The sequence below is a fragment of the Lagenorhynchus albirostris genome, chromosome 16, assembly GCF_949774975.1.
Source record: "Lagenorhynchus albirostris chromosome 16, mLagAlb1.1, whole genome shotgun sequence".
NCBI lineage: Eukaryota > Metazoa > Chordata > Mammalia > Artiodactyla > Delphinidae > Lagenorhynchus > Lagenorhynchus albirostris.
Window position 1 is genome coordinate 64,447,644 of NC_083110.1, and position 18,927 is coordinate 64,466,570.

Genomic DNA, 18,927 nt, shown 5'->3' on the forward strand with positions numbered 1-18,927 from the left:
AGGTGAGTGGAAGAAGTCAAACTTGACATCAAGGTTTGGGATGTAGGCAAAAGTTTTCAGGGGGAACAGTTTTGGGGAGTAGTAGAGAACAGAAGTTCAGTTTGAGACATAAGTTTTTTTGTTATCTTTTTTTAAAAATTATTTATTTATCTTTTGGCTGTGTCGGGTCTTAGTTGTGGCATGCAGGATCTATCGTTGTAGCACACGAGCTCTTTGTTGTGGCATGCAGGCTCAGTAGTTGTGGTGCGTGGGCTTAGTTGCCCCGTGGCATGTGGGATCTTAGTTCACTGACCAGGGATCGAACTGGTATACCCTGCATAGCAAGACGGATTCTTAACCACTGGACCACCGGGGAAGTCCCATGAGACATATTAAGTTTGAAATGTCTATGAGTGATGTTGGAGTAGATGTTTCTGTGAGTGGAAGGTCAGTGCATAGTTATTGGCTGACTGTATAAAACTGGGAGTTGTCATTATTTTCCTCTTTCATTTAAAAATATTTGCATATTTAATGCCTTTGATGACTAGAATAAACTTTGCTGTAGTAAGGGTTTGATGTATTGCTGTATACATCTTTATTCTTTGGAGGGATTTAATCTGTCTTGTAAAATCTAGAATTTACTTTGACTTCTAAGGACACTTAGTCCCAAAGGAAATCTTTTCCTCTAGGGACAGAACAATTTACTTTTAAGCAAAATGTGAAAATAAAAAGTGTTGTTACTGCCCTTAAAAATGTGTATGTGAGGGCTTCCCTGGTGGCGCAGTGGTTGAGAGTCCGCCTGCCGATGCAGGGTCCACGGGTTCGTGCCCCGGTCGGGGAAGATCCCACATGCCGCGGAGCGGCTGGGCCTGTGAGCCATGGCCGCTGAGCCTGCGCGTCTGGAGCTTGTGCTCCGCAACGGGAGAGGCCACAACAGTGAGAGGCCCACGTACCGCAAAAAAAAAAAAAAAAAATGTGTATGTGAATGTAAAATGGAACAGTTTGGCTGATCCTCCAAAAGTTAATATGGTTTAATGGTTAAAAATAGTTACATATTGATAGTTTCCATTATGACCCAGCAATTCTATTCCTACATTATACACTCAAGAGAAATGAAAACATGTTCACACAAAAACTTGTACACCACTGTTCATGGCAGCATTACTCATAATAGCCAAAAAGTGGAAACGGCCTAAATGTCTATCAGCTGATTAATGGATAAATAAATGTGGTATATCCATGCAATGGAATATTACTCAATCATAAAAAGGAATGAAATGCTGATACATTTTACTACGTGGTTGAACCTTGAAAACACTATGCTAAGTGAAAGAAGCAAGACACGAAACACCACATATTGTATGGTTCCAGTTGTTTGAAATGCACAGAATAGGCATGTCCATAGTGACTGAAAGCAGATTGATTAGTGGTTGCCAGGGGCAGGGGATAAGGGAAATAGGAAGTGTCTGCTTAATGTGTACTGGGTTTCCCTTTGGGGTGATGAAAAAGTTCTAGAACTAGATAATGTTGACGGTTGCACAACATTGTGAATATACTAAAAACCACTGAATTGTACAGTTTAAAAGAGTGAATTTTATGGTGTGTGAATTATATCTCAATTTTTAAAGGAAGATACCAGGAAAAAAAGTGTATGTGCGCACCCATATGTACACAAGAACAACTGAAACAACTTACATGGATCTTATTCCTAAAATCAAACTGTTTTCCCAGTAGAAAGTTGATGAAGCAAGAATTACCACACTAAACTTGGTTTAGCTTGGTTTGCTTAAGGAGGCAGCGTTAAGATACTTAGATCATTCAGGTGGAAATCAGGAAGCAGTTTGTGATCCTATTTGGTGGCAAGTCATGGGTGAATCTAAGTGTTTTTAAATACCCAATTTTATGGAGATGACCTAGATAAGCAAAAGAAGCCTCTATTATTATCATTTATGTGGGTTTCAGAGAGCAGGAACCAGTTTATAAATGTTTATTAGGTCTTAAGTCATTAAAGATGGCTTAATATTTTTCTCCATGCCTGTAATTTAAAAATATGGAGAACTCAATTCCCAACAATTTTTTTAGACAACCCACGATGATATTTACCTTCTTAAAAACATTATTACCATCAAAGAGTTGCCTGTTGAGGAAGTACAGGAAAGGATTGTCTTTAACTTTCATGTACCACTTACCCTAATGTTATTTTTTTATTAAGACATAATTTGCATACCATAAAATTTACCCCCAATTTTATTATGAATATATATATATATATTCCTTTATTAGAATAAAAATGTCTGGAGAACAGAGGTCCATATTATTTGAGTGGCTTGATAAGTTTTCAGCATTTTAAGGGAAGCATATGAGGACCAGACCAGAACCATAGTGGGAAAAAGAGACACTTATGTAACTGACTCCAGCACCAACCTGAGAGCAATGCTATAGCAACAATTTAAAGGAAGTGCAGGTGGGCACAGAAAAGGGAAATGTTTATTCCAATGGGAAGAAATGATTCATGGAGGAGGATGGAATTTGAGTTGAGCTTTAGAGGATCTCTTAAATGTTGACGAGGAGAGTAAATTACTGACCGAAATAATAGGCTATGCAAAGGCATGTGGATCTGTGGATGGATGTGGTGGGAGAGAAAACAGGAAGGTAAGGTTGAGAGCGCCAGATCATGAAGGCCTTGGGTGCTATTTTAAGAAATTTAGGTTTTATTCTGTGGCACTTATTTTAGCTAAAGAGAGGCATAATCAGATGTGTCTGAGATTTGTTGTTGTGAAGAATGTGGTGATAGAGAGTGTTGGCAGAGAGGCAAGTTAGGAAGCATTTAGAGATAAGCAAATGAACTGAGGCAATGGCTTTGAGGTTAGAAAGGGAGGAATGGGACGTTTTGGAGACAGAAATCCATACAACTTGCTGAACAGTTCAGATGTTGAGAGAACATTTGATCACCAGGGATAGAAATTTAAATATTGTGTTTTACTCCATTTCGAATACTCTGATTTATGACAGAGGCAAGATACACCTGTAAAACTAGAAATTAGGTAGATTCAGCAAGTCTTGAATGTATCTTTTCCTTACTATACATAAAAGACTTTAGAAATGTGACTATTTCGTAATCTTCTTTAATTTTTACTGCTTGTCAGCTATTACTCAATTTTCCAATCTTTGGATATGTTTTCATTTGTGCATTTGGAAATGGTTGAATAGTCATCATTTTGGCAAAAGAATAGTATTTTTGTTTCCAAATGAAACTGTCTCCCTATGCTGTGCGCTTTTGTGTTTCATTTTAAACTTTTGTGTAGTGGAATAATAAAAAAGAGCTGAAGGTAGTATTGGGCATTGCAATATTAAGTATTGTACGCTGTCATTACAGGAAGTCATTGGGCCATCTTGAAATTTCCCCTTTATTACATTTAGTGGTTTATCTTGTAAATTCTAAAGTAACACATGGTAAGCACCTGTAAGAAACAATTAGAAATGTCAAAAGAAGTATGTGCAAAGTCATTTGTTTTTTTCTGTGTAAATTTAGTGGAGAATCCAATCCAATAAGACTTTTTTGCACATTTGTTTAATGAAACAACTAATATAAGATTTGGCTCCTCTGATGTTTCTCATCGCTTATTTACAGGCATGATTGGCCATTTTTGTTTGTAATTCCCTTTAATAAAACATGTACAAAGAGGGTGTCATATTAGGACACAGTGATTTTATAAATGGCTGAAAGAAAATACCAGATTTGACAGAACTGACTTCTAAAATATCGCAGTATAAAACTTGCTTTCATGCTTAAAAATCCTAAGTATTAAGTAATGTTTAAAATAACCTATTCAAAAGCAACTCAATAAAATTAAAAAATATTTTATAGACATTACAATATAATGAAAGTTTAAAAATCAGAAACAAGAGCACTCGCTGATTTTTTTTTAAAGCAAGAATGATTTTATTAACTTGATTTCTAAGGTAAACTTACTATTTGAGTCACATTTTTACAAAATCAATTTCATTTTAAAATATCTGAAATTAACTTTTGAGTATGAAATATGAGGACATGAAACAAAATCCAAAAGGCACAAAAGAGTATAAAGTGAAAGTTGTCACTCCATCCCTGAACTACTACACTTTCTTTCTTCCTTGTATATTATTCTAGAGATATTTTTCATTCTTTATTTTTAAAATCCTGAATCAAGGCTTTGCCTGCCTACACCTGGTGGATGAATTGCTGCAAAAGAAATAAATAATAGCTGTAGGCTCAAAACAACCTGACGAAATAGGCAGCCCTGTTCTTCTCATAAGTGTGGTTTCTAGATTCATTGTCTCTTTTTATTAAAGAGTGTGCTTTCCTAGCTTCCCCTCCACTTAAGGCAAAGGTATGGAAAGTGGGAGGTGGTTAATTGTAATCATCTTTCACTCATATTTTACCCTAGGCAATGACAAGTAACTTTTATGAAATGATATGTGCTAACAAAGCAAATTCCAGCTGAGAAGTGCTCCCATGCAAAGACATTCTCTAGTACCTAAGGAAAAGAATGGTCAGCCTTTCCCATCTTTGTGCATCTACCCTGTTATGCCAGCTGGACTGGACTGCTTCTAAAACTTTACTTTTAGTTTTTTAGTACTTGGCATTATTTTGTTGACTCTGCCTTTGGCTGTCCACCAAGTCATAAGATTTTCTCCCAAGCCTTGGGATTACCTGACTCTAAACTTTCTGATACTGGACTTTGGTTTCTTTTCGTCTTTAGATGGTATTTAATAGAATGTCATTCTTATGCAGATACTGTAAATAATAGTTTCATATTTGTGCTGTGTGTGGAAGGGTCCTTTTAAAAAGTTTTCCAATGTATTTTTAAATTTTTGTACTGGTTATCTTTTATTGGTCATTGTTCTCAATTAGGGTATGAAAAGATTCAGCAGTGATCAGGTTCCTCAAGGAGGAGTGTCGGGCAAAGGTCATGGTCAGTGTGTCCTCAGCAGTGGGCCTTCTTCAGTGGTATTTGCAGAGCTGCTCATGTTTGAGTTCCTTCTAAGAAAGGCAGTAGTTGAAAAGCACCTAAGCTGCCAGTACTGTAGAAACCCCAGCAGTGTTAACTTTCTTCACGTTGACATACCTGTTGTCATACCACTGGTAACCTCTTTGGAACACTCCAGCAATGCCCTTAGGGGCAGAATCCTGCCTCAGCATCCAACTTGGCAGCTCCCCTATTTTAACATCGATGAGTTTCTTTTTCACTGGTGCAACTGATGCCATCTTTTTTTTTTTTTTTTTTTGCGGTACACGGGCCTCTCACTGTTGTGGCCTCTCCCGTTGCGGAGCACAGGTTCTGGACGCGCAGGCTCAGCGGCCATGGCTCACAGGCCTAGCCGCTCTGCGGCATGTGGGATCTTCCCGGACCAGGGCACGAACCCGTGTCCCCTGCATCGGCAGGTGGCCTCTCAACCACTGCGCCACCAGGGAAGCCCCTGATGCCATCTTGGAATCCTGGGTGTGTGCCAATACTTTTTATTGTGCTAAAATACACATAATATAAAATTTACCATTTTAACCATTTTTAAGTGTACAGTTCAGTGGTATTAAATACTTTCATAATGTTGGGTAAACATCACCAACATCAATTTCCAGAACTCTTTTCATCTTGTAACACTGAAATTTTATACCCATTCAACAATAACTTCCCATTCCCCCTCCTGTATTCCTGGATCAGAAAAATTAAGATCAAGATTTTGGGTGATACAAAATCTGTTATTCCTGTTCCTAATCAAGATGTAATTTGAAACCCTCTATACAGGTCTGTATTATGCAACAAAGATTATGATTGACATTCAAGACCCAGGAATTGAGACAAGGGACACAGAACCTATGGCCTTTGATACATATTTCAAAGTGAAGAATTTAGCTGCATTATAATTGGAAGAGACCTCACCCTTCAGCTGTGCAAATTATATGTTGGTGGATGGGAGAGGGGGTGATAATTATGGGAGAGGCAGGGATCAGCAAACTGGTGCTAGCTGATCTGCTAGCTCTGCCCCCAGGACCCAATAAAAAGGAATTTTCCCCAGTAATAGAAATTGGGGTTCCACAGGTTTGTAGGTTTCATTGGATGCTAAAATTCTGCCTTTGTTGAATCATTCAGACTTTCTATTATGAGCAGAAGTGGGAATTCTCTGTAAACTTTATCATTTGGAGAGGCAAAATTTGGGAGAGTAAAGAGGAGGATGAAATCTAGACTCATAGAATTTTGGAAATCCTCACCTCATTTTTATGGGCGAAGGACTTCGTTTGATTGAGTGAAATGACATGTTCAGAGTGGCTGATGTAGACTCACAACTGTGATTCCTGACTCTCAGTCTAGTGCTTTTTCTACTTTATCACATTACCAGCCACCTTAACCCATTTATGCAATTCTGGGGTGAGGGAGTTCACCAGAATTCCACTTGACCTTCCTTAGAGCAGGGTTTAGGCAGGATGGGAGACCTTTATCTCTTAGGGATTTGAAGCTGCTTTTCAAGAAATAGTTGGTACCTTTCTTTGTTTTAATCTTTCATTGAATTAGGGATTGTATTGTAAAGAAGTTTTTCTTCTAAAAATCTGGACCATGTCGTGAACTTTCTTATTATCTTGACAAAAAGCTATGCTGATCTTCTATATATTGTTCCAGTTTAAGCATACTCACCACTGAAGCAAGTCATGTACATGGTAAGTGGTACTGACATGTTTAGGAACATTATATTGAAAATTCAAACTAGATATATTTGGCTGCCTTGATTTTTTTTTTTCTTTCTTTCTGGAAAAGAACATATTTAAATGAGAAACAGTTCCACCCTCTGATGAAAAGAAAAAGTTTTAGGTCATTTGTTTCAGTAAAATAGATGATAGAATTTATGGCCCCAATTTTCCATTATTTTCAACTAAGTGTCCCATTACATAAGGCACAGCAAAGGAAGAAATTGGTCATAGAAATGTTAATGTTTTAGTATAATTTTGTGATTAAACTCAGTTATCAAATAAGATTTTTAGCTATCATATGTTGCATCATACCAAGGACTTTGAATGGAATCAGATTTTTTTTTCAGTGTTTTGCTATAGCATTTGGTTTCATGACAACAGTTTCAGTAGGCAGTGTTCAAGATAACCTGGTCTTTTCAAAATATTTATTACATATGGCCTTATGTAATACATCCTTCTCAGGAACTGAAAAGACTCATTATTATGGTGGGTCTGTAAATAAAATATAATTGCTTTTGATTTTACTATGGGTATAAAAGATGTGTTTTGCTCTGATTTTAAACCAATGTTAATAGGAGTAGGTACAAGGTCAGAGTACTTACTGGAGAACTTTGAGTTCAGTGTTTAAGTTGATTTAAACTACTTGGAGGCTAGCTGTGTTTCATGATGACAGTATTTGTATTTAAAACCTTATAGGTCAGTTTTATGAAAACCATGTCATATTTCTTTTAATTATTGATTTTTTAAAAGCTTCTATTGGTGTTTCTCCCTGAGATTTTGGTCTATAGAGAATAAAATGTCTTTTAAATAGATGCTTCAATTACCTGAAATTCCTTGGGTCCTTTAATGGAAGAGAACCAAATGATTAAGCACACAAGGGAGTTTCAGGGATGTATTGGAAGCAATGACTTCTCCGTGGGTGCTAAAGTCAGCGCACTTTGACTCCAGTATCTTCTTTTGTCTAGTGTACTTACAATCAACATTCAGAGGGAAAACTGTAATATTTTGCACAAGTCTTAAGCAATAAAGATAAATGTATTCACGAATGTATATGAAACCAGAAGTTGGAATGATGGCTTTTAGATATTGGAGGAACATAAGTGAGAAGGCCACATGTTTGGCTGGTTACTATAAGAATTGACATTTATTTACCATTTATGATCAGAGTAATTAATTATGGGTTTCTCCAAAGTGTTTTGATAACCCACTACATTTTCTTTTAAGAGGTTTAGTCATAAGGGTTTGGGCCTTCTGTTCAGGGATGGCTTTTGTACACAGTTTTATTTGAAGTCTCATATGAAGGCCCTAGACTACTGCTGTCCCCTTCCCCAAAATACAAGTGTAATTTAAAATTTTCTAGTAGCCATGTTGAAAAAAAAAGAAACGTGAATTTTATTGAACACAATTTAAAAATATCCAACATGTAATCAATATTAATGAAGTGTTGATTCATTGAAATATTGATTCAGTGAAAGATTAATGAAATATTTTGCTCTTTTTTTAATATACCAAGTCTTTGAAATCCTGTATATATTTTACATTTTAGTACATCTCAGTTCATACTGGCTGCATTTCAAGTACTCAGTGGTCACATGTGGCTGGTGGCTACCAAATTGGACAGCACAGCTCTAGAACATCTTTCTCTTTTGTCCCACATCAGTGTTGAGGATTCTTCCACTAGAAATTTATTTTGGGGGGACTACAGTCTTGCCATCTATCTCTATCTATGCTCTTCTATAATTGAGTGGAAAATGAAAAACTCCATAGAGAAAAAAACAATTCTCAATCATATTTGTTTTAACAATTTTTCGCCTTTACAGAAACTAGTACTGCTGAAGAAATGCCAGTGTTACTGAATGGGAACTTTAGAGGGCAGCTGCAGTTGGTGTGCGTAGGTGAAGAGAGCTGGGGTAGAAAAGGAAGAGTCAGCACTGGGTTGTGGAAATAGGACAGATCTCACTTTGAATCCTGCTGGCCTTGAGCAAGTTACTTCACTTCTCTGAGCCTTTTTACTTTATTCATGTGTAAAATTGGGATAAAATTACCTATCTCTTGAGTTGCTATGAAGATTAAATAAGATGATGTATGTGAAGTATGTCCTATGTATCTGGTACCTATGAGGTGCTCAATAAGTTTGTGTTGAGTAAATGATTGTTGCTTGCTTATGTCCCCCACTCCCAAATCCCTGCTTGTGAGAGGAATAAGGAAGGAGGTAGGTATGCCTAAAATAAATGTCAAAATAGAGTAAAGAAGCCTATCCTGTTTTCTAAACTGATTGGGATTCAATGTTTGTCCAGAACAAACTAGTCCCTAAGCATTGTGTTTAATTGAGATTTTAATTCAGGACCATTATCTGAAAGGTTCACAAAGGAATGATGTGAAATAGTTCGTACTCTACATTGCTGAAATAGAAATGAATTTTGTCAATTTTATTTCAGTATACTTACTTCAATAATCAGTAAAAATAGAACCTGCAAATGTTTCTAAAATTTGTTTCAATTATTTAAGAGAAAAATCTCAATTATTAAAGATACCTCTTTATCTTTTTACCACAAGGGATTTTGCAATTTGGAATTTATGTTTTGTATCTACTTCAGAAGGCTTGTCTTCAGAGTGATAGTATACTGATGATTGTAAACTTGTGTAGTAATTGGAACTGAGGAAAACTTTTCTAAATGGAAGGAAAGCTGCCACTTGGTGACTGAGCTTTATGTTACAATGCAAGTGACCTTTTCTTCTTGCTCAGGCATTAACATCAATTTGTATTTTTAGATAGAACGGGGACTTTCTGTGTCATTAGCTGTATAGCATATTCTGAATCTATTTAGGAGGGAGTTTTCAATCATACATATATTTCTGATTTGCTATGCATTTTGAGAAATTTATAATTCACTGAAATGTGGGAAAGCGTGGAGTGTTCTGAACAGATGATTAGATTAGATATGAACTTTTCAAAGCTTTGTGTGCACCCAACGTGTAGCCCACATCTGTGGTAATGTTCTTGGAAATCGGTCACATTTGAAGATTCAGTTCTTTGCCAATAGCATCTGGTTGCACTTTGCATTACAGACTTTGAAAGTAGTTTTTGAATTGCAAAAGAGCAAACCACATGACACATTTTCTTACCTGACTGAAAGTTGTTTACAGTTATAGGTGAACTTTACCAAACAAGGTAACTAAAGCCATAATTGTCCAAATGCATGGATTGTTATCACTGACACCTGAGATAGAGGATTCTTATAGTTACCAGCTTTTCAAGTTGTCCAGACTTTTTCATTATTCTAATGACCCCTGACAGAGGTCTTATTTACTGAAAGTTCTTTAAGGTTTGTGGAATTTTGAAGGCACTGACCTGGTTGGAATACACTGTGCTCATTGGCAATCATGAAATGGTGTTAATTGACGTGATTGGCATTCCTTTACCAATTTCTTACAGCTCCCTACAGGTGTTAGTAGTTACATTCTTGTGTAGATTTTTGTCATAACTGATTGTGTGAGCTTTTGATATAATAATAGAAATATAGGGCTAGGCAACCTAGAGAAGATTTGTGCCATGTATTAAGTGGCATGAATCTAGGCTAACCTGTGAACTAGGCAAAATATGTCCTTGGTTTCCTTAAGATTCCCTTCTCAGCACCCCCTGTTTTTGCTTTCTTTTGCTTTCTTCCTCTTGACTTTCCAGGTGGCTAACCTGTATCAGATAATCTCTGTTGAAATGTTAGTTAATTAGTTCACTGCTTTTCCAGAGATGTTTACATTTTAAAAGTGAGATCTTTTAATAACAAGGCTTTCAAGGTCCCTAGTGGGATAGTGAGTAACAAGTATTGGGGTAGATTCTGTGGACTGGGCCCAGGCTTGGTGTCAGGATTGTAGGGCCCCACTGTCCAATACAGCAAGCACTAGCTGCATGTAGCTACTGACCACCTGAAATGTAGCTAGAATTAATTGAGATGTACTGTTAAGTGTAAAATACACACTAGATTTCTAAGACTTAGTACAAGAAAAAGACTGTAAAATAACTCAATTTTTAATATTTATTACATGTTGAAATGATATTTTGATATATTGGGTTACATAAAATATATTACTAAAATTAATTTACCCTGTTTCTTTTTACGTTTTTAATGTGACTACTAGAAAATTTAAAAGCAGTTATGGGGACTTCCCTGGTGGTGCAGTGGTTAAGAATCTGCCTGCCCATGCAGGGGACAAGGGTTTGAACCCCGGTCCGGGAAGATCCCACATGCCACGGAGCAACTAAGCCCGTGTGCCACAACTACTGAGCCCGCATGCCACAACTACTGAACCCACGTGCCACAACTACTGAAGCCCGCACACCTAGAGCCCATGCTCCACAACAAGAGAAGCCACCGCAGTGAGAAGCCTGCACACTGCAACGAAGAGTAGCCCCCACTCGCTGCAACTAGAGAAAGCCCACGTGCAGCAACAAAGACCCAACACAGCCAAAATAAATAAGTATATAAATTTATTTTTAAAAATAAATAAATAAAATAAAAGCAGTTATGGCTCACATTTTATTTCTATTGGACAATGCTATTATAAGGACAAGAGAGTTTATGTTGTGTTCTTACTGTTGGGAGCTTGCAGAGGTTCAGGGAAATGCTCCCTCAGGATGCCTTAGCTACAGCTATTCCAGCTGACTTGGCTGGGCCACTTTGTATTACAGTGCTGTTTTGAGAGCTGTTGCCTACAAGCAGCCACTGTCTCTCCTTGTTCTCTAACTCTCCCAATTCATGAAGTATGTATGTATGTATTTATTTATTTTCATGAGGAATTTAAAAAAAAATTACTCTGCCCACAACCTCTAATGGTTGTTATCTCCTGACTAGCTTCTTCTTGAAGGTAGGTGATTAAAAAGATTAATTTATAGCTACTATTTATTGGGCACTGTCCATGTACCAGATACTGTGCTAGATACTTTACATAAAATCTTGAATCCTAACATCACTTCTTCAAGGCTGATAATTATAAATGACAAAAGAGATTCAGATACATTGTGACTTTGCCCTGGGTCAGCTAGTGGCAGCTATGTGGCAAAATCAGGATCCCATCCCAAATCTCTCTGATTCCAGAGCCATTGTTCTTTCTGCTTTATTATGCTCTACTCATGTTTTCCATTAACTATGTGTGTACTTTAGTCTGAAACAGAGTGCTCTCTATAAAGGACTCTCTTGCCAAATGGTGTTGACTGATCTTTAAGTTGATTTCCTTTGTCTTGGTGAATGACTTCAGTGCTCCTCACTCCAGGTCACTTTCCTCCCCTGTCTAGTACCTAGTGAGTGGCCCAGACATTAATGGAGAGACTTAAGCTTATTGACAGCCTGTTGAGCAGGACAGATAATCTAAAAGCCTCCTGTGAAAGAGCATCCCTTCTAAAATCAATCAACAAAGAATGTTTCAGATGTCTTCAGGAAGAGATACAAGAAGAGAACTCTGAATGCCAGGAATATCAAATCTTAGACTTCAGAGACTGGCCATATAAGGAAGGGGCTTTTTATAGACAAAGGGGGTGAAGTAAAATAATGGGATAGAATAAGCGTATTGAGCTGGATAAGTCTTGTATAATCCTAGGCCATCGTTTAATGGCTGTGTCCTTGACATTGTTGCATTAAGAATGAGAGCAAGGGAAATAGTCCATGTGTTGGCATGCTTGTCTATAAATTAGAGTAGATATAGTCATAACTCATGAGTGCTCTGGAAGGCTGGATGCTGCATTTACTCTGCTGCCTTCACTTAGGCTCAAGCAAGTGGTATTGACTTTGAAAATAAAAATAAGGGGAGAAAAGGAAGATCAAAGAGGTTCAAGAAGTGAAACTAGCCTGGACGTGGGCCACAGGGAGGTTTGGGCAAATTCAAAAATGCAAAGCCCTTTTATACATGTACACACATTGTATTGATAATACTAAAAGCTGTGTAAACTGTAAAATACTGTTATTTCAGGAAAGGAACTGTGATATACTAGAAAGAAAATAAAATTTCTAACTAGGTGGTGTAGATTCAATTTTCCCAGCTCTACCACCCCTAACTGTGTAACCCTAGGAAATTATAGAATCTGAGATACTCATTGTCTTTCTACCTCTCTGACTTTCCTTCATGGTTTAATAAGATTGTGATGAGTTTGAAAACGCTTTGGGTATGCTCATGTGCTGTATGCATGTTTTTAGTGTTTTTATACTGTTATTTACTCTTCATCTGAAGTGTTGCTTACCTGTGAAACTTCACTGAGAGGAAAAAATGGGTACCCAAGAACACACATGATTAAAGGAAGTTAGAGTTAAATGGCCAACAAGTAGGACTAATTTGGCTCACATCCCTAGGCTTTATAAAAGGGACAGTGGCAGCCTTGTGGGTGAAGGGAATGTGGACCTAATTGCTTATTTAATTCATTCATCCTTTTAACCCCTTTTAAAACTTGACTTTTGTAGGTCGATTATATAATGCACGAGTGTGAAAGCACACATGATGTTTCTCTTTAAGTGAAAAGCGCTATTCCGTGACTATTTTTAAAAAGATTTTGATATATTCATAGTAATAAACCTGGTTTGCATTTCTTTGAGGCTCATGGTCTTCAACTTCCGACCAAGTTAGTAAAGGGTTGCTATAACTACCAGATGGCAGTCTTTCTTAATCCAGTGTTAGACACCAACAGACTTACACAGAATGAATGTAAGCAGAATTGAAGCACAGAATTTGAAGTATTATTTAAACTGCTTATCTTGTAAATTTAGCATAAAGAGGATAAGTTGTATATATTCATCTTACCATGCAATTTTTTGGTTCTCAGGGCAATCCCGGAATGCATCTTTAGTTTGTATTCTATGTAAAATGCTGGCTACAGGGATATTTTGCCAAATGCCAGTTTGAAATTTACTTGGGATCCATCCAGATGGCAGATCAGTTGTGCTAATCAACTGAGCCCATTTCTGGGGAATGGAATTTCATAGCAGGAGCAGTATTCTTGAAGTATAGTTATTTTTAAAATAAATTAAATTTTAATTTTAAAATTCTCATGTGCTATATTGAAATGTATGTAGTATAAACATTGTAATATATGTAGTGCAGATACTTCATGCATTTTTATAAGTAATAAACAGCAGGAACAGTAGGTTCATTGTATTGTATTCATTTGTTTTTCATTTCTATTTTGAGTTCCTGGGATCATAACTTGCTTCCCCTTAATCTCTATGAACAAGAAAGATACTGAAGTGCAGATGGGTTAAACCTAGTAAAGGTAGGCAACTCACTTTCTGTGTAGAATTAGCTTTAAACTAATACTCTGTTTAAGGTGAGGTGGTAGATAGGCTTAGTGAAAGACAACTTGGCACAAATGAAAAAGAATTCAAACAACATACTGGGGATTAGACCTGAAGAACTAATATGACTCCTTTTTATCCTCAAAGTTAACCTGTATAAGTGTTAATATACACTTTCATGTTCACATTAGAAACCTCATGCCCCAGCGTAGCATTTCCCACAGTATGTTCTGTAGATCATTAGTTCTAAAAGATTTCCCATGAAAAATAGTTCCAAATATGTTTGGGAAACTATTTTCTGCACTCTTTCTCTTAAAGGCTCATAATGAATATTAGCATAGCAAAGACTGAGAAGTATTGCTAAGTACTGGGTTGACCTTAAAAAAAAAAAACAAAACCTCAGTGTATCGCAAATTAAATATGTCACATAGACCAGGTAAATCAATCAGTCTCTCTAATAAAATGTATTAATATCCCATGGAACTCTTGTTTCTTAGAATATACTGGGGGAAATAATGCCCTTAAGTAATGTGTTAGCAGATCTCAGAGCTTATTTTTGTGATTACTCTTTTTTTAAAAAAATCACAATTAAAATTATATTTGGCAGTTATAGATATCTTAGCCTGGGGGATAGAATGCTTGTGTTTAAACTTTTGTTTTAAAATTATAAGACAACTTTACATAGAAATTTTATAATTTTACATAAAAATGTTCATTTCTATGAGGTATGTCTTTACATTGATATTCATATCTTTTGGGGGCATTTTGATGTTTTTTGTAAATGTAATTTTTCTTATACCTTAAAATTTACATTTACTTTTGATAGACCAGATAATTTCTTTAGCAAGCTATTTTCTAATTATATATTGTTTCACGAATAAAATAAAATGTAATTGTTTTAAATTCAACTCTCAGGTAAAGAGACATTTTAGTAGCAATTAAACTAGTCTGTAATTGTTTTTACCTGAACTGGAAGGAAAATCAAAGATTTCAGTAACCCAAGATACTGCTATGAAATTTGTTCTATGAAATGAGGTTTTGAGACTGTCAACTTAGACAATGACACTCTACAGATGAACAAATTACTTCTCTATATCAAAGCCTACTATTTATATTCTCTAACCTGAATATACATCATGGATTTTAAGCATTTCTTGCTTTTCATGAATTCCTTAAAAATGACATCTGAGAATTTTAAAAAATGTTACAGCTAAATGTGGATCTTGAATCATCCCCAGGTTGGAAAACTGGAAAGTTGTGTCGTATTGTGAGTAATAAAAAATACTAAATATATTCAAGCTTAGTGTGAGCCAGCGCATACATTAAGTTAAACCAAAAAAGCTTAACCAGCCACGTTTCAGGTTTTGGGATATGTAATGTATAAATATAACCTCCTACAAGAAAAGAAACAGCTGGGCTTCCCTGGTGGCGCAGTGGTTGAGAGTCCCCCTGCCGATGCAGGGGACACAGGTTCGTGCCCCGGTCCGGGAAGATCCCGCATGCCGCGGAGTGGCTGGGCCCGTGAGCCATGGCCGCTGAGCCTGCGCTTCCGGAGCCTGTGTTCCGCAAAGGGAGAGGCCACAACAGTGAGAGGCCCGCGTACCACAAAAAAAAAAAAATGAAATAGCTGTCTTACCCATTAACCACCAAACTAAACCATATTTTATTTTCAGTTGTATTTGGAAGACCATGTTTCTGTTAGCTTTGGCTTGCCATTTGCTGAATAACTAAAAATGGCATGTTTAAAACTAAGTAGTATTTAATGACTAGACCATCAAACCCCAAATGGAATTGAGGGAGAGATTCTTTTACTGAAATATAAAAATTTTTTTCCCTTTAGTATTATGTTAGACAGTACAAGATCCTTAAACTTGCTCTCTTATGGAACATAAAGTAAACATCTTATCCACACAGTTTCCTTTCATCCATAGGATTGGTTAGTGAGGAAGCCTAAAGATTATAGTGATAACTAACTCCACCAGAAAGGAGCTGCTCAGCAACAGAAACAGGATCAAAAATTTTACAGCCGAGTTAGATGAGCTGACGAAAGAGAAACTGCACATGTGGAACTAACTTTCCCAGTTACCTGTAGAGGGACCGGCTCTCTTACTGCCAGTGATAGTGTGAAGCCTTTTAGACTGGTGGTTCTCAGACATCAGCCTGCATCAGAAGCAGCCGGTGGGCTTGTTAAGCCATAGATTGCTGGGCTGCACCCCACACTTCCTGGTTCAGCAGTTTGGAGTAAGGCCCAATAATTTGAATTTCTAATAAATTTTCAGGTAATGTTGCTGTTCGGAGACCAAATTTGAGAACCACTGTTTTTTTCCTAGACTAGGATATCTTTCTGAATCTTCTCTTTTCCTTTCGTTCCTTTTCCTCCCTCATGCCACCCGCTGTCCCCAACAAAGCCAGCTGTCTTCTGTTATGGAACTGTTCCAGAAGCCCTCTTTTCTTATTAGCTTTTTTTACATTGGTTTCCTTTATGTTTTTTAACCATCTACAGTGAGACAGCATTGTACAGTGGAGTCAATTTATAACTGTACAATATTTTTACCAGTCTTGGAATTCTTTATACTTTCTCCAAGCCTTGATATTTCTCATGTAAACATCCTCTTTCATAGTTTAGAAAATATATCTTCCTTTTAAAGTTTAAAGTCTTGTTGCATTTTTGGGGGGAGGTGGTGGATGTGTTTATTACCTGGACAGTGGTGTTGGTAAAATGAGTATATACATACATCCAAATTCATCTAATTGTACTCATTAATTATGTTCAATTTTTTTTTCACATCTTTATTGGAGTACCTATCATTCTTTGAGGGGGAAAAAATATCACCATTGGAAGCCACATTTTTTTTCACATCTTTATTGGAATATAATTGCTTTACAATGCTGTGTTAGTTTCTGCTTTACAACAGAGTGAGTCAGCTATACATATACATATATCCCCATATCTCCTCCCTTTTGCATCTCCCTCCCACCCTCCCCTCTAGGTGGTCACAAAGCACCAAGCTGATCTCCCTGAGCTATGCGGCTGCTTCCCACTAGCTATCTATTTTACATTTGGCAGTGTATTTATGTCCATGCCACTCTCACTTCGTCCCAGCTTACCCTTCCCCCTCCCTGTGTCCTCAAGTCCATTCTCTACGTCTGCATCTTTATTCCTGTCCTGCCCCTAGGTTCTTCACAACCAATTTGTTTTTTGTTGTTTTTTTTAGATTCCATATATATGTGTTAGCATACGGTATTTGTTTTTCTCTTTCTGACTTACTTCACTCTGTATGACAGACTCTAGGTCCATCCACCTCACTACAAATAATTCAGTTTCGTTCCTTTTTGTGGCTGAGTAATATTCCATTGTATATATGTGCCACATCTTCTTTAACCATTCATCCGATGATGGACAGTTAGGTTGCTTCCATGTCCTGGTAATTGTAAATAGTGCTGCAGTGAATATTGTAGTACATGTCTCTTTCTGAATTATGGTTTTCTCAGGATATATGCCCAGTAGTAGGATTGTTGGGTCATATGGTAGTTCTATTTTTAGTTTTTTAAGGAACCTCCATACTCTTCTCCCTAGTGGCTGTATCAGTTTACATTCCCACCAACAGTGCAGGAGGATTCCCTTTTCTCCACACCCTCTCCAGCATTTATTGTTTCTAGGTTTTTTGATGATGACCATTCTGACTGGTGTGAGGTATTACCTCATTGTGGTTTTGATTAGCATTTCTCTAACGATTAGTGATGTTGAGCATCTTTTCATGTATTTGTTGGCCATCTCTGTGTCTTCTTTAGAGAAATGTCTATTTAGGTCTTCTCCCCATTTTTTGATTGGGTTGTTTGTTTTTGTGATGTTGCACTGCATGAGCTGCTTTTATATTTTGGAGATTGATCCTTTGTCAGTTGCTTCGTTTGCAAATATTTTCTCCCATTCTGAGGTTTGTCTTTTCGTCTTGTTTATGGTTTCCTTTGCTGTGCAAAAGCTTTTAAGTTTCATTAGGTCCCATTTGTTTATTTTTGTTTTTATTTCCCTTACTCTAGGAGGTGGGTCAAAAAAGATCTTGCTGTGATTTATGTCATAGAGTGTTCTGCCTAGGTTTTCCTCCAAGAGTTTTATAGTATCTGACCTTACATTTAGGTCTTAATCCATTTTGAGTTTATTTTTGTGTATTGTGTTAGGAAGTGTTCTAATTTCATTCTTTTGATGTATCTATCCATTTTTCCCAGCACCACTTATAGAAGAGGCTGCCTTTTCTCCATTTTATATTCCTGCCTCCTTTGTCACAGATGAAGTGACCATATGTGTGTGGGTTTATCTCTGGGCTTTCTATCCTGCTCCATTGATCTATATTTCTGTTTTTGTGCCGGTAACATATTGTCTTGATTACTGTAGCTTTGTAGTATAGTATGAAGTCAGGGAGCCTGATTCCTCCAGCTCCAGTTTTCTTTCTTAAGATTGCTTTGGCTATTCGGGGTCTTTTGTGTTAACATACAAATTGTAAAATTTCTTGTTCTAGTTCTGTGAAAAATGCCATTGGTAATTTGATAGGGATTGCATTGAACCTGTAGATTGCTTTGGGTAGTATAGTCATTTTCACAATATTGATTCTTCCAATCCAGGAGCATGGTATATCTCTTCATCTGTTTATGTTATGTTTGATTTCTTTCATCAGTGTTTTATAGTTTTCAGAGTACAGGTCTTTTGCCTCCTTAGGTAGGTTTGTTCCTAGGTATTTTATTCTTTTTGTTGCGATGGTAAATGGTATTGTTTTCTTAATTTCTCTTTCTGATCTCTCGTTGTTAGTGTATAGGAATGCAAGAGATTTCTGTGTATTAATTTTGTATCCTGCAACCTTATCAAATTCATTGATTAGTTCTAGTAGTTTTCTGGTGGCATCTTTAGGATTTTCTATGTATAGTATCATGTTATTGGCAAACAGTGACAGTTCTACT

General features: G+C 36.8%; 2 protein-coding genes across 8 annotated transcripts in view; one reads left to right on the top strand and one right to left on the bottom strand.

The window, feature by feature from the left end:
• ADD3 (adducin 3) overlaps positions 1–18,927 on the top strand; it is a 124,752-nt gene that overhangs the window by 13,695 nt on the left and 92,130 nt on the right. The window lies entirely within an intron of this gene.
• Positions 4,964–5,227, bottom strand: LOC132507328 (ATP synthase subunit f, mitochondrial-like). The gene is given in 1 exon segment (XM_060126574.1): positions 4,964–5,227. A coding segment is annotated over 1 exon segment (264 nt).